General features: G+C 45.6%; 1 protein-coding gene across 1 annotated transcript in view; it reads right to left on the bottom strand.

The window, feature by feature from the left end:
• Window positions 1–2,922: 2,922 nt before the first annotated feature.
• The window catches only part of LOC146839323 (lectin-like), a 114,413-nt gene continuing 101,208 nt past the window's right edge, over window positions 2,923–16,127 (bottom strand). The window contains exons 3-5 of the mRNA XM_085650775.1: window positions 4,980–5,120; window positions 3,341–3,452; window positions 2,923–3,020 (exon numbers count right to left, since the gene is read on the bottom strand). Of these exons, the coding sequence (XP_085506901.1) occupies window positions 2,923–3,020; window positions 3,341–3,452; window positions 4,980–5,120 (351 nt within the window). The remainder of the gene's footprint in view (window positions 3,021–3,340; window positions 3,453–4,979; window positions 5,121–16,127) is intronic.

Consider the following 16,127-nt stretch of genomic DNA (forward strand, 5'->3'; position numbering starts at 1 on the left):
ACCAGGCAATAACCCTGATCACACACTCTTTGGGTGGTGTAAGCGATGGAATAGTACCAGGCAATAACCCTGATCACACACTCTTTGGGTGATGTAAGCGATGGAATAGTACCAGGCAATAACCCTGATCACACACTCTTTGGGTGGTGTAAGCGATGGAATAGTACCAGGCAATAACCCTGATCACACACTCTTTGGGTGGTGTTAGAGATGGAATAGTACCAGGCAATAACCCTGATCACACACTCTTTGGGTGATGTAAGCGATGGAATAGTACCAGGCAATAACCCTGATCACACACTCTTTGAGTGGTGTAAGCGATGGAATAGTACCAGGCAATAACCCTGATCACACACTCTTTGGGTGATGTAAGCGATGGAATAGTACCAGGCAATAACCCTGATCACACACTCTTTGGGTGATGTAAGAGATGGAATAGTACCAGGCAATAACCCTGATCACACACTCTTTGGGTGGTGTTAGAGATGGAATAGTACCAGGCAATAACCCTGATCACACACTCTTTGGGTGGTGTAAGCGATGGAATAGTACCAGGCAATAACCCTGATCACACACTCTTTGGGTGGTGTAAGCGATGGAATAGTACCAGGCAATAACCCTGATCACACACTCTTTGGGTGATGTAAGAGATGGAATAGTACCAGGCAATAACCCTGATCACACACTCTTTGGGTGATGTAAGCGATGGAATAGTACAAGGCAATAACCCTGATCACACACTGTTTGGGTGGTGTAAGCGATGGAATAGTACCAGGCAATAACCCTGATCACACACTCTTTGGGTGATGTAAGCGATGGAATAGTACCAGGCAATAACCCTGATCACACACTCTTTGGGTGGTGTTAGAGATGGAATAGTACCAGGCAATAACCCTGATCACACACTCTTTGGGTGGTGTAAGCGATGGAATAGTACCAGAGTAAACATTCTCTGGGTAACATTAGCCTAAGTTTACAATTTTTAGACCCAAAAGACGGAATCAGTTTCACCAGGGGCAGCAGGTAGATGTGAAAGGATGGGTCATTGTGGGATTCCAGTATTCATGACTCTCTGGGAACTCTTCTTTGAAGAAAAGATGAATACTAAGCTTGAGCGGTCCTATGAATTCCACATGACCCAAGTCTTGATATCCCGGTGCTTGGACCAGCCAGGTTATACCTCATTTGTGAAGTCCAGTTCGTCTTACAAGTTTCTTGCACAACTCTGTTTCCTGTAATCCTGGCACTTCATTCGCTGGCACAACATTTACCACCCATCCCCCTTCTGTAGACCACTGTATGGGATCAGGAAACTAAACTCCAAATTTTCTCCATTCTTGGCTCACATATTTATACAATCATTCTACTACTCTCCCATTTTGAGTAAGAGGAGACAGGAGGCTGCCTCAGGCACTCCTACTTTTCATACCACTCCCCACTAGCGCTTCATAGATGGATGCAGCATTATGACACTTTATGAACTGCCATACGCTGACAGCACTAATGGAGAACTCACCTCCACGGTGGCAGAGAAGGTATAAGTCACCTCTAAATCAGCCTTTTATTCAAAAGCTAGCGTGATCTCTTGCATCACCTAAGGGGTAGCTTACCAAACTTACGTCGGGTTTTAGATATCCCTAGGCATACCTTACAGTGAAGATTCAGTTGCATGATTGTGGTACCTTTTGCCAATGCTATGTACATTTTCCCTACCACAAGTAGATTAGGTTTCATTTTTCGGTCAGAAGAATGCCCAGATCGATAGCGACACTTGAGGAAAGAAACATGTTGACATACACTTGCACTATATTATGAGCTGAATAGGACCATCAATTCCACATTCAGTCATCCATTGCCTTTTAATCATAACAAGAGAGCCCACCTATTAAATTTAATTAGGTATCTCTTAGCTATTTTTAAAACCACAGCTTCACATCACACCAATCTGCATCTATAGAAACTCTACCCTACACCTCACATTGACATCTTATGCTCAAAAAACCTCCTCGCGGGGCCCATAGGTCATTGCAGCACTGGACCAACGAGGAGCTGCCCGATGATGAAGCATGACACCCACCCGGGTGTGTGAGGGCCCTTGCTTCCAAGCAATGAGATCCCCTGATCTGATGCCTCAGTTTCCCCGACCTAGATCCTCCTGTCCCCTCTCCCCTCAGTAACTGCACACCTTTTGTTTTACTTAGAATCCTATGGAGCCCTCATGCTGGACCTTTAAGTGCTTCTCGTCCCCCTCTATGTTCAGAATCTACCAATGAGCCGGACCTTAGTGGGGAGGATTCCTATGGCTGTGATTTCACTTTCACGAGAGCTCACAATGTATATGAAACCAGGAGGCCTTGGTAGAAGGAAGGAAAGCCAAGGTTGTGGTTTTGTCAGATGTGGTGATCCTGTCATCAGGCAATGCATGCTTGGCACATCCTGGGCCATGCTCCCTGGGGTCTTCTGCCCACATCACAGGGGCGAACTTCAACCATCCAGCAGGGGCATCAGAGACCCTGGATGTGAAGGGATCACTCCACCCAAGTAAGGGTTGTGTCTTTGTGCCCGGTCAGTGGGCGGCACCCATGCTAGAGTTAATCGGTGTTCACTGGGCTTCAAAGGGAAACTCACAACCCACCTGTCACTCTTACACCTACAGTGGCACCTGCAGATCTTCACATGCACCATTTATGATGGCAGAATTGAACAAATCCCAATTTTGTAGCCAGGGATCTGGAACTTAAAGATTGTACATTGAGGTTTCACATTTTAGAACACACATCATGGGTGAATAAAGTGCCTTATTTATTTTTATGTTTAGTGCCATTCAAGAGCAAGGCCCTGAGGGTTCCTCCCTCCCTATCCCTGGTATCTGTGCTTCCATCTCTTCCGAATGGACGCCATTGGTTGATCCACATCTCTACATCATTTCTTGCACAAGCGCTTGTGCCGACGAGTAGTGCGGACTTTACAGATAAAGGCGAGTTTTCTTTCACACCTCACGTCCCCCCAGAGTCCTGGGCCTACGAGAGAAGAAGCAAAAAATTTCAGTCTCTCCATTGTACTCATTCCAAACATGTAGTAATCAGTTCAGGAGTAAATCAGGAGTAACTCACACCTACTTCCAGAAACTCCGACACATAGTGAAAGAAAGAGGAACTGCAGTCAAGCTTTTCAGAAAATGCCATTTGAATATGGTTCAAGTTCAACAAATGTCCATGAATATTTTAAATTAAAGGAGAAATATATTCACAAAATGGGTGTGAAGTACCGAACTGCTTTTTTGAAAACAAGTGAAAGACTTACAGGAAAGGGCCTTTGAATGTGGGAGGCAAATACCTACCCTTATAGTTGGAGCATACACAGTGTTCCTTTCCTGCTGAGCTGAAGGGCTCTTGCGGGTGCCAGTTCATGAAGTCCATGCGACTTCCATCCGTCCACATAAAGCGCCTCTTCTGAAAGAAGAAAGCGAGCCATTGCTGTCAAGGAGCTATAACTTCTGGCCCCACAGTTCACCTCATTTGTGGGCTGTAAAGAAGATTAACATAATCCAGGATCTTAGCATCTGGACCCTCTTCCCAGAGCCCATTCGACCATCTGACCCCCAAGAGGCCGGTTTACCCCAAGAGTGGAGTTCAGAGATATGAAACTCAATGGAGCTTTGGGGGTATTGTTATATCAATGGTGGGGTCGATATTGGAAAAATCAGCTAAAGATGGCATTTTCCCCTTTTAAATATAGACCTTAAACCAGTGTTTGAAATGGAAAAATTGATCTATGGCAGAGTATCTACTTGCTTTTTTAAAGTTTCTAATTCATTTCAATTTGACATTGAATTTACAAGTTGCAATAGAATATAACCCACCCAGCCCTTGCATCTTGTAGGGCCACAGCTCACCCCATTTCCCCTGATGGGGTGCAGCCTCCCCCATACCCTGCTTCTTGTTGGGCCTCAGCTCACCCTACTTTCATTGATTGGGTGACGCCCCCTGCCCCCTCTGCCTCTTGTTGGGCCTCAGCTCACCCCACTTCCATTGATGGGGTGCAGCCTCCCCCGCATCTGGTTGGTCCTCAGCTCACCCCACTTCCATTGATGGGGTACAACCCCACTTCCTCTTGTTGGGCCACAGCTCACCCAACTTGCATTGATGGGGTACAGGCCCCCACCTCTTGTTGGGCCTCAGCTCATCCAATTTGCATTGATGGGGTGCAACCCCCCACCTCTTGTTGGGCCTCAGCTCACCCCACTCGCATTGATGGGGTGCAACCCCCCACCTCTTGTTGGGCCTCAGCTCACTCCACTCGCATTGATGGGGTGCAACCCCCCACCTCCTGTTGGACCTCAGTTCACCCCACTTCCATTGATTGGGTTCAGCCCCCCCACCACTTGTTGGGCCTCATCTCACTTCGCTTGCATTGATGGGGCAGAGTTTCCTGCAACCTGTCTCTTGTTGGGGTTCAGCTAATCCCACTTGCACAGATGGGGTGCAGTCTCCTCCCCCTCACCTCACTTGTTGGAGCTCAGCTCACCCCACTTCCACTGATAGGGCGAAGGCTGCCAGTGCTGTAAAATCACTTGCGAAATTCGGATGGAAATAACGTGGTAGAGATTTTTGCACCCACTTTTTGCAACAGCCTCAAAGGCGTGGCAGTTGCGCTGCCATGGGCTTTGTACAGGCAAGACAATTGGGACTTTCTGTCAATTTGTAGGGTAGTAGAACAAAACGATAATTGAGGTCTCCTTGTCCCCTAAGGCCTCTAGACCAGGGTGCCACTGCACTCGATGCCCTGTTGATAGCTAGTCCCCCTGACCTGACTCTAAGCGATCACGCCACATTTGAATTTGTTTTGCAGGAAGGTGAGAAGTGGTTGGGAAACTTTTCTTTTCCAGATCATGTTTCTACCTCAAACTCCCTAATCCATCCCCTATTTGTGGTTTTTGCCCTGACATCCATTGAAGACCATGTAATGGAACACACTACCCTGAAAAGGTCCGATGCCCCCAACCAGTAGCTACGATGAACGCGCGTGTGCAAGAAGGCGAAGCTCTTCAGGTACTCCATGTCCTCTGTACTGTGTGCAGACGCCAGGTGTGATCCTGGGGTGAGGCTTTGGCAGAACATCTGAAATTCAAAGAGAACAGGGTGAGTGTTGACTGAGCATCGGAGGGCATGTGAAGGGCACATTCCAGGACTGGTCACCAGGACTCCTGTGTGCTTTATTGTGCAAAGTGAGGACTCCTCTCCCTGAAGACTCCTAACGGAGCTAGCGATGGTTCCACGCTCACGGCTTCATGGCACAAACACTGCACGCCAATAGGGTCCTGTCTATCTGCACTAGGGTTGCCAACTGACATGGAGGCAAATTCTGGGCAGAACTGTAAAGAATTCAGGACAAAGGGTCGAAATTCAGGACACAAACTCAGGACAAAGGATCAAAATTCAGTACAAAAACTGAGGACAAATGGTCAGTTTTACATATACTATATATTCACTGTGGTCTTTATGTGATTGCCTCTAGGTCTGCTACATGCAGGTGGCACATTAAGTTCTTGTTCAATAGTAAATGTATTACCTTGAGCACGGTGTCAAGTACATCACCCCTGTCAAGAATTACTCAAACTTTCTTGGAGAAAAGCAACAGCAAAATTGCAAACTTTGATAATTTTTCGAAACACTTTAAAACCAATGGCTAACAGTCTGGGGAACATTGAAGTAAGTGACCATCTGCTAGTTTAGACAAGTTGAGCAAAACATCTGCCTCATCTCAACCTCCAGTCAACGTTCAAACTAAAGAAAATCAATGAGGCAGAGCAGATGGTGTGGTCGAAAGTTAATACCTGATGTAGGGATGTGAGGTACCTACAACTTGATTATTGTCTTACAGCACTAGAGTGTGCGTCCGGGATTCTACATTTAGCTCAGGCTAGGAGCCCAGAATACCAGACAAAAAGAACTAAAGATCAAGATAAATTCAGGAGTAGATGGGAGATATACAGCAACTGGTTCAAAGGATTCTTGCTAAGATCTGGATGCATAAGGAACAGAAGAAAAAGGTGGGACAATTCCTAAATACAGAGAAGAGGGGCACACCATGAGTATCAGAAAGTATTGTGTACCTGGGGATTTGTCTCAGAGAGAGAAGAGAAACAGAAGAGGCACTGTCAAGTGGTTGATTAAGCAGCACACAGCCCAACAAACTCTGCTAGTGTAACAAGCTGGTGATTGTGCTTGTGAAGGGAGAGCAGGGGCCAGAACCCTTAGAAGGTTGTACTGGGCAGTTACCCACTCTGTCCATGTCTTAAAATGGTTCTGCTGTCAAGTTAAGGCCAAACCAGTGATCTGGCTCATCCTAACGTGCCACCATACATGTAGAATCTTCAAAATATTTGGGATGCAAATTACACAAGCAAAATATAAGAACATGATAAATATTGCACAGTGTAGGAAGTGTTTCTTTAACATTTGGTAGTGTTTTCCCCTTTCTGTACAATTAGACTCAGATTGAACGGGAAATCAGTTACCTTCCAATACCTAGCCCTGTTTGCTTTTTGATCTTCTCTTTCACTTTCTGTAATGGGCCACGTGGCACCAGTGAAGATGGTGGTGCTACCCCAAGTATTGTATTATTTTGAAAACCTTCACCTGCTCTTCCCTCGTTCCTTCTTCAGACACTTCTACACGTCCCACACCTGATTTGGGGACCAGGGAGCTGCTGGTTAGCTCTTACTACTCTATAGCTACCCGTGACTTTGGGTGGATTAGCCCTTCCGGCCTTAGAATGCTAATATGTAGCTGCACATGAAAAAGAAACAATTCAAAGACGGAATGCTGGACAATGCAAACATTCACCCCCTGTCACAAGGATATGGGTTAAATCCATCACTCTTTTGCTCATCACACCACCCCAGTTTGGACCCAGCCATATGCAAATCAGTCTTGACCCTGTTCCTTGTGGAAACAGTCCAGCCCGAACTGCCAAGTCAGGTCCTCCCTGGAGTGGAAACAAGCATCCTGGGACCTCTTTCAGGGCATCACCCCTCATCAGCCAGGCTAGTTTGAATTCAGTGGTGTATTGAGCACGGGGCCCACTTCTCGGCATACCCTCCCCACTTGGGCGACATATGCAAAAGAAACAATTGATGGACGGAATGCTGAACAATGCAAACATTCACCCCCGGTGACAAGGATCTGGGTTAAATCCATAATTATTTTGCTCATCACACCCAGCCAGTTTGGAGCCAGCCATATGCAAATCAGTCTTGACCCTGCTCCTTGTGGGAACAGTCCAGCCCAAACTGCCAAGCCAGGTCCTCCCTGGACCAAAAACAAGCATTCTGGGACCGGTTTAAGGGCATCACCCCTCATCAGCCAGGCTATTTTGAATCTAGTGGTGTAGTGAGCAGTTTCTTTTGCATATGTCGCCCTAAGTGGGAAGGGTATGCCCAGACGTGGGTCCTGTGCTCACTACACCACTGGATTCAAGCTACCCTGGCTGATGAAGGGGGATGCCCTGAATCCGGTCCCAGGATGCTTGTTTCCGGTCCAGGGAGGACCTTGCTTGGCAGTTTGGGCTGGACTGCTCCCATAAGGAACAGGGTCAAGACTGATTTGCATGTGGCTGGGTCCAAACTGGGGTGGTGTGATGCGCAAAATAATGATGGATTTAACCCAGATCCTTGTGACTTGGGGTGAATGTTTGCATTGTCCAGCATTCCGTCCATCAATTGTTTCTTTTGAATATGTTGCTGCACAGCACCTTTGGTGGCACACTGGACGTCTGGCCGTACCATGCATAACACAGGGTTTATCTGTTAAGACTTTAAGGAGGGCTTACCTCACTGCACATAGTTTCCTACTGACCATTCTACCCAACGCTACCTGGAGTTCTCTCGCACAGCCTCTACACGATGTGGACTGGGCTAAAATATTGAAAAATCCCCATAAAGTATCCTGCGGCTCCCGTGTTAAGCACATTAAATTTAATAATCTGAACTGAACCTAATTTACACCGGCCCAAATTAATAAAATATGCCCGGGAGTTGCAGCTGCATGTCCTCATTGTCTTTCATTTTATGCCAGTTTGCTTCACATTCTTTGGTCTTGTCCCATACTGGTTTCATACTTGAAGAGAGTTCTAAAGGTGCTGTTGACTGCAATGGGTCGTGTACTAACAAATTCCCAAGAATCAGTCCTATTGTGCTTATTCCTCTGCTTGAAATTTGAGAAACCCTCAATCAAGTTCCTCGGCTTGGCTCTTCTGCTAGAAAAACACAATATTACACTGCTCCTCTTAAGCCCTTGAGTGTATGTTGTAGATTGTTAAAACCATATATATTATTGCATAACACAAAGAATTAGAAAGATACACTGAGTGCTCTGAAAAACTCTCACAACTAAATTTTGGGTTATAAATGTTGGCATTCCGATCATTAAAGATCGCCACAGATTCAGACGTATGTAAGAGGAGATATAGTCATAGACAATGAACACGCGCAGAGATCTTCAAAGAGAAAGGAAAGGCCATGTTTGCGACATGTTGCACCATCTGAACTGATGCAGTGATCCCTGGATGCATAACTCTTTGTCAGTCTTAAACGGGCCATCTGTGAAGGATGTCACAATAGATCTCCAAATCCCAGCCACGGTCATCAAATATTCTTGGAAGCCCCTGTTGCTGGCCGTTGTTAGAGCTGCAGGACTGGGCAAAGAGAACAGTTTTTTAGTGGAGTCCTGAGGTGCTGGGTACACAGCGAGGGAGGCCTGCATCAGAAATCAATGTGGTGAAAACTGACATTCCTCCATTGAAAGAGCAACGCACCTGTATTTTACTTTAACAATACCTGTAGCTAATGAAGAAGGGTTCGGTTATGCAAAAAAACAGTGTTTAGGGGGATTTGGCAAAGGGGACGATGAATATTTCTGAACTTACGCCGTATTTTTTAAAATAATGACACCAAACACAAAGAAGTGCCGGAATGTCTGTTACCTCCGGAATGCCATCTGCCCCTCCCTCCGGAATGCAGCACAAATTACTCCCTCCCTTCAGCTGGGGAATCACAATTGTTGGAATTAACTTTTATCTTTTAGTGGAGAGACTAAAATTACTGACAAATTTTATTGTATTGTAATTTCATCGTAAAGGCAACAAAGCACTGCTTTGATCTGTAGCAACCTACTCCGGAACCCATAAAGAATTAACGGTGAATTACTTTAGTGAAACATGAAATGAATTTGAGTTGTGGACATGTTAGTCATTTATTTGGATTGAGAAGGATAGTGGAGGGATAGACGAGAAAAAAATGTTTACATTCATATAGCGCTTGCTACCTTTGATTAGGTGTTGAAGCGCTTTTTCAGCGAATAGCACGCAACTCAGGAACCCATGATGGATTAGTGGTGAGTTAGTACAGTGAAATATGAAATTAATTTGAGTGGTGGACAAATTAGTCTGTTATTTGGATTGAGAAGGAGAGTGGAGGGAGAGAGGGAAAAAGGTTTGCATTTATAGAGCACTTGCTACCTCTGATGAGGTGTTGAAATGCTTTTTCGGCGAGTAGCAAAATAATTAACCCTGGGCGTAGTTCGCGAAGTAGCACTACGTGAAGCTACGCAAAGTGCACTTCACACTACGCGAGCTACGCGTAGCACTTCGCGAACTGCGTAGTACCCTGTTCGCACTGTGCAAGATGTCGTTTTCAATGATTTCACAGTGCGGACAAGCAACCGGCACTGTGCAATCATTGAAAACAGCATCTTGCACAGTGCGAGCTGTAGTTTTGTGCTGCTCGAGTAGATTTTTACTCGAGCAGCAGCTTTCTCAACGCGGACTGGTAGTTTCTCATTGCGAGCATACGCGACCACTCGCAATGAGAAACATGACCTCCTCACGTTGAGAATCTCGTTGGGAGGTTTATTTTCCACGCTCGCGATCGCCAACTTGATGTTGCTGATCGCGAACGAGGAAAAAGTCTCGCCGGGATGTCATTTTGCTTGCTCGCGGTCGCCAACTTAATGTTGAGGACCGCGAGCAAGCAAAAAATGACCGCTGCACTACGCAACACTACGCTACGCGTGTTTACACTGTGCTACGTGCAATTTGCATAGTGCGAGGTAGTGCAAACTTCGCAAACTACGCGAGCGTAGCGTAGTGCTTTGCCCAGGCTTAAAAATAATCCGGAACCCATAATGGATAAGTGGTGAAATTAGTATAGTGAACTATGAAAGTACTTTGAGTGGTAGACATGTTAGTCTGTTATTTGGATTGAAAAGGATAGTGGAGGGATTGAAGAGAGAAATAGGTTTGCATTCATTTAGCACTTGTTACCCCTGATGGGGTGTTGAAGCACTTTTTCGGCGAGTAGCATGCTACTCCGAAACCCATAACAGATTAGTGCTGAATTAGTATAGTGAAATATTAAAGTAATATGAGGAGTGGTTTGGATTGAGAAGGATAGTGGAGGGATAGAAGAGGGAAAAAGGTTTGCATTTATATAGCGCTTGCTTCCCCTGATGATGTGTTGAAGTGTTTTTTTTCGGTGAGTAGGACGCTACTTCGAAACCCATAAAGGATAAGTGGTGAGTTAGTACAGTGAAATATGAAATTAATTTGTGTGGTGGACATGTTAGTCTGTTATTTGGATTGAGAAGGATAGTGGATGAATAGAAGAGGTAAAAAGAGTTGCATTTATATTGCGCTTTTTACCCATGGAGGGGTGTTAAAGCACTTTTTCGGCGAGTAGAGTGATACTCTTGAACCCATAACAGATTTGTGGTGAATTAGTATAGTGAAATATGAAAGTAATATGAGTGGTGGGTATGCTATTCAGTTATTTGGATTGAGAGGGATAGAGGGAAAAAGGTCTGCATTTATATAGTGCTTGCTACCTCTTATGAGGTGTTGAAGCACTTTTTCGGCGAGTAGAATGCTACTCCGGAACACATAAATGATTAGTGGAAAATTAGTATAGTGAAATATGAAAGTAATTTGAGTAGTAGGCATGTTAGTCTGTTCTTTGGATTGAAAAGGATAGTGTAGGGATTGATTTATTTTTGTGCTCATAGCAGTAGGAGGAGGCTTGGGATTAGTAAAAGGGGGGGCGTCAGAGGGAAGGTTTTAGAGAGGCTTGTTTGGAGGGATTTGAATTGTAAATGAGGTATGAGATGATACAAGGAGGGGTAGAGTAGGGAAGAGTGTATATAGGGTTATTGTGGGGCTCATAGTACTGGTATGGAGTTTGGGATGAATGAGAGAGAAGCGGTAGAGGATATATTGATAGAAGTGTAGGGTGAGAAATATGGTAGTTCATTGGATATGCTGAATTAGAAGACAAGTAATAAATATATAGGTCCATAAGTATATGGAAGGTTTTTAGATGCATAAAGGAAGGTAGTATATGCAGATTAAAGCTGCATTAAATAAACTCCGGCTTTCAAGTGTTGTTTTACTTCAAATTAATATAAATGTTTGTTTTTTAAATTTGTAATTCAATAGTGAAGCAATTGTAGATAAATAGTTATGGTAAAAGATGCACTTATTTATGCAGTCACTTATATACATGTTAAAACATAGAATAATGTAACAATCAGTAATATGTACATTTGTTGAGCAGAACTAATGAATATCTATATTTTACAAAAATTATTCTACAGGTTTATACAAAGCAATACACATAGAGGTACATATCTACAGTACAAGTAAATGGTTATATAAAGAGGGATATGCCGTATATTTCTGTTTGCGTATAGTGGTTATGTGGGGAAAAGCCAATTCTTGAGTAGTTTTCTGAAGATGAGGTGGTTGTCCGTGGATCCTATGTTGGGGGGTAAAGAGTTCCATAGTATGGCTGCTTGAACAGAGAAGGATGTGCCACCCATGTTTTTTATTCTTGTACATTAGGATTTTGAGGTTTGGTGCCACTCTAGAGCGGAGGTTCCTTTGTTAAATGTGTTTGGTGATTTTATTACTGATGCAGTGCGGCCCTGTTTCATGTATCGCTTTGTGGGTGATACAAAGCAGTTTGAACGTGGATTTCTGGCAACCGGTAACCAATGCAGGGCTTTCAAGGGAAGGGAGATGCAGTCTTGCAGCTTTATATGTAAGAGTAGTCGGGCAGCTGAGTTCTGAATCATTTGTAGTCTTTTTATAATCATTAAAGGTGATGCATGGTAGAGGCTATTGGCATAATCGAGTTTGGACAGAATAAGAGAGATGGTAGTCTGCATCTTGTGTGGAAATCCCAAATGGGGGTAGATTTGTCTCAGAGTTTTTATAGTAAAAAAGCTCGATCTTGCTAGTTTGTCCACTTGGGCATTCATTGATAGCTTGGAGTCCATGGTCATTCCAAGGTTTCTTACTTCCTTTGATACTCTAAGCAGTGTTCCCAGATCATCAGGCCAGGCGACGACCGGGTCATAGTTTTTCCATTCACCACATGTGAGTATTTCCGTTTTGGAAGCATTCAATTTGCGATTGCACCACGCCATTCATTGATCCATGCCTCTGAGAAAACTGAAAATAGGCGACTTTTCAATGTCTTTGAGGCATTCCAGTGGAAGCAGTATTTGCGTGTCATCTGTATAATTATAGCACGTGAGGTTAAATTGAGTGATCAGTGCTGGTAATGACTTCATGTAGATGTTGAAAAGCATGGGCGAGTTGATAGAGCCTTGAGGGACCCCTGCCTTCGTGAATTACAGTTTGGATTAGAAGGAGGGGTATGGATAACATTAGTTCTACTGCGAAGGTAGGATGTGATCCAGTCTAGAGCAGTCTTGTCTATGCCGGCTTCGTACAGTCTTTGTATCAGTTTGTCATGGTCAACTGTGTCAACGGCAGTCAAGAGGTCCAAGAGGAGAAGGGCAGCAACCCCGTTGCGGTCACCTGTGTTCTTCAGGTCATCCCAGATACGAAGGAGGTCAGATTCTGTGACTCTTCCTGGACAGAATGTCATTTGGAAGTCTGAAAGTATTGCATTATTATTTTTCTATCAGTTTGCCCAGGAAAGGTCCATTTGAAATCAATCTGTAGTTGCTGGGGTTCAGCGGGTCCAAGTTTGTTTTTTTCAGTAATGGGCGTATGTATGACTTTTTGAGGTCTTGTGGAAATATTCTGGTACCTAAGGAATTGTTGATGATACTTCTTACTGGTGTGGCAGCTGAGGTTGTTAGAAGAATTGGCTTGAAGGTTTGCGGTGGATACGGGCCCGGAGGGCTGCCGGCAGGCTTGCTTGCTATGGCCACATCCATAAAATCATCGTGTGAATGTGTTAGAAGGAACTGGGAGGCTGGATCAGAGTATTCTTGGATTGTTGTTTTGGGAAAGAGTCAGTGCTGGGAGTTTGTCTTTGTTTTAAGTAGGAGTCCAAAGTATCTGCTCTGGCCAACTAACCTGTCATCTCACACACATACAACAAATACCACAAGATGGGCAGACAACGGGCAGGGACGGTTTCAACACATACGCAGCCAACACTAGGCCCAAAACAGACAGACCAAGAACCCAAAGTGCTGGAAAACTCCAGATCTTCCACGTTGGAGTCAAAAATAGACTTGGTGCTCCATGCAGTGGCAAATTTTGGCGAAACGCTGATGCAGACCCGAGCGTCTCTAGAATGCCTCATAGATAAAGTCCCATTGGACTTCACGCTGCTCCATTCGGACCACAAGAAGCTGGCTGGGAAGGTAAGAGAACTGGCAACAGAGGCCACGGAGGCCACTCCTGTCACTAAGGTGCTGACCGCTGAAGTAAGAGAACTCACAGCATGGCTGCACATGCTGGAACATATGGTGAACGGTGCTGAGTGCCGTTCCCACAGGAACAACGTCTGCGTGGTGGGGCTACTGAAAGGCGTGAAGGGCAAGGACACACCTTCATACACCGAGGCCTGGCTGAAGTCCCTGATGCCAGCAGATTTACTTTCCTCTTACTTCACAGTAGAATGGGCACACAGGGTGCCATCTGGCCGAACACTGCTGGGCACTAGGACACGACCCTTCCTATTCTGGCTCTTAAACTTCAAAGACAGAGATGCGATACTTTGCGAAAACAGAAAAATGGAGGCAATCAAAGTGGACAACTCCCAGGTCCTCTTCCTTCTGGACTATGCCTTGGGGGTGCAGAGTCAGCGGAGCACATTTCTACCAGTCAAGAGGCGTATGCGTGACCTGAAGATAAAATACTCCCCCATATTACCGGCCCGCCTGCGAGTGGTCACGGATGGGTCCACTCACTTTTTTAACAAAGTGGAAGACACATGGGACTGGCTCGAATCTATAGACCACCATACCTCTCCAAGCCAGAGGCGCAACAGCACAGAACCGACCACAGGAACTCGCAGAGGCCCCGCAGAAGGAATAGACTACAAACTGAGGGACCGCCAAGACAACTAAAGACTGTTCCCAACCTAGAACAAGTGCTACTGGAGAGACAGGGTGCCTTGAGAGCAGTGGCAGACATAAGAAGGCCAGCCGTATGGCCAGTCAGCAAGGTGTCACAGCCACCTCCTGTTGTGACACCCCAGACTGCAGATGACTTAATGTAGCGGTTTGCCGCAGCCAGTAGACTCGCAAGTATACATTCACACCAGACTGTGAAGGGGCCCTCCTATGTTATGCACACATCCCGTATGGTACCTTGGAAGTCAATGGATGGGGCGTGTTAGGTAGGACTGGCTCCTTCGTATTCATACCAGCCGCAAGGTGACTGACACACTGTATAGGCAGTGGCACAGCACGTGCGTACACATGCACAGTACGGGTCCACAAAGCCAACCCACCCATCGCAAGATTTACCCCACCCCTTCCCCCCTGTCATGACCAATGCAGCGCACACAGCCGTAAGTTGCCACATGGCATTGTTCCTCGTTTGGACAGATACATGTTGTCCCTCTGCACTACCCCACTTAAGCCCCACATGGTTTCCTTCCTTGGTAACTCTCTGTGGTGAGCCACAAAAAACCATGGATGCATCTCACACCCATTGGCTGCTTGGTAAGTTGTGCGCACGCAGCACTGTCTTATACCCCTACTACATGCCACCCACAAACATAGTCACCTGGAGTATTAGGGGGTTACACACGCCAGCCCGCAGATATGAAATCTATGTGCACCTCAAGCGGCATGAGGCTTATGTGGTGCTCCTACAAGAGATGCACATAGCACAACCAGCAATTCACAATCTCCAGCAAAGGTGGAAAGGTCAGATACTTGTCACAGGCTACTCATCAGTTGCCAGGGGGGCCTTGATTTGGATTAGGCCGGGGACACTGTTACCACCACAGAAGACTGAAGTAGATACATATGGTAGAAATGTTGTCGAAGGGGCTAATCAACGGGAAACTCATGGTGGTGGGTTCTACATATGCCCCGGATACAGATCAGAATGCATTTTAGCGCACGCTGACTGACCTGCTGTTGCGCTGGTGCGACATTCCCTGGTTATTGGGGGGACTTTAATTCAGTTCTCTACACCGCTCTAGATAGGTCTTTCCCTCCACTGTCACAAACAGTTGCAAAATCTAACGCCAGAGTACTAGGGGAGTGGCTGCATCGCTGGGACCTGACAGATGTTTGGAGAGCTCTCAATCCGCAAGCACGCTCATGCTCCCATTACTCCCACCCACATGGCCTGTACGTTCACATTGACCGCTTCGTTTTTAGGTCTCGCATAGCGTTGCAGCGCAACGCGCTGCTCGCTTTGCGAGACATGCAGTATACACTATAGCTGGTTGAAGCTCCGCCCACTTTCCATTTATAAGTTTCATTGGCTTCCATCATAAATTGAGCATTCTGATTGGTTTTTAGCTTCTTAGTCCCGCCTCCTGACAGCCATGACGTCATTATTATACTTCCGAGGCTATCAGCCCCTTTACTGTAAAAACCTTTTTGTTCCCCTGCCTCTACCCATTCCCTCCAGCAGTCCGTAATTTTTATGACCACAACCACCCCCCAACCCCCTCCTATTTGTGCCTTCTTTAATGCCCGCATTTCTGTTTAAAATGCAACAGGGCTCGCGTAAAATACGAGTCCTGTTGAATTTTCAGTGCTTGTTTGTTTTCTGATTGGTGGCTCCATTTGCACTCTTTGTTTCACATGCGCGCAATGCCTTACATCGCACGCATGCGTGACAAA

Source organism: Triturus cristatus, chromosome 4_1 (genome assembly GCF_964204655.1).
Source record: "Triturus cristatus chromosome 4_1, aTriCri1.1, whole genome shotgun sequence".
Classification (NCBI taxonomy): domain Eukaryota; kingdom Metazoa; phylum Chordata; class Amphibia; order Caudata; family Salamandridae; genus Triturus; species Triturus cristatus.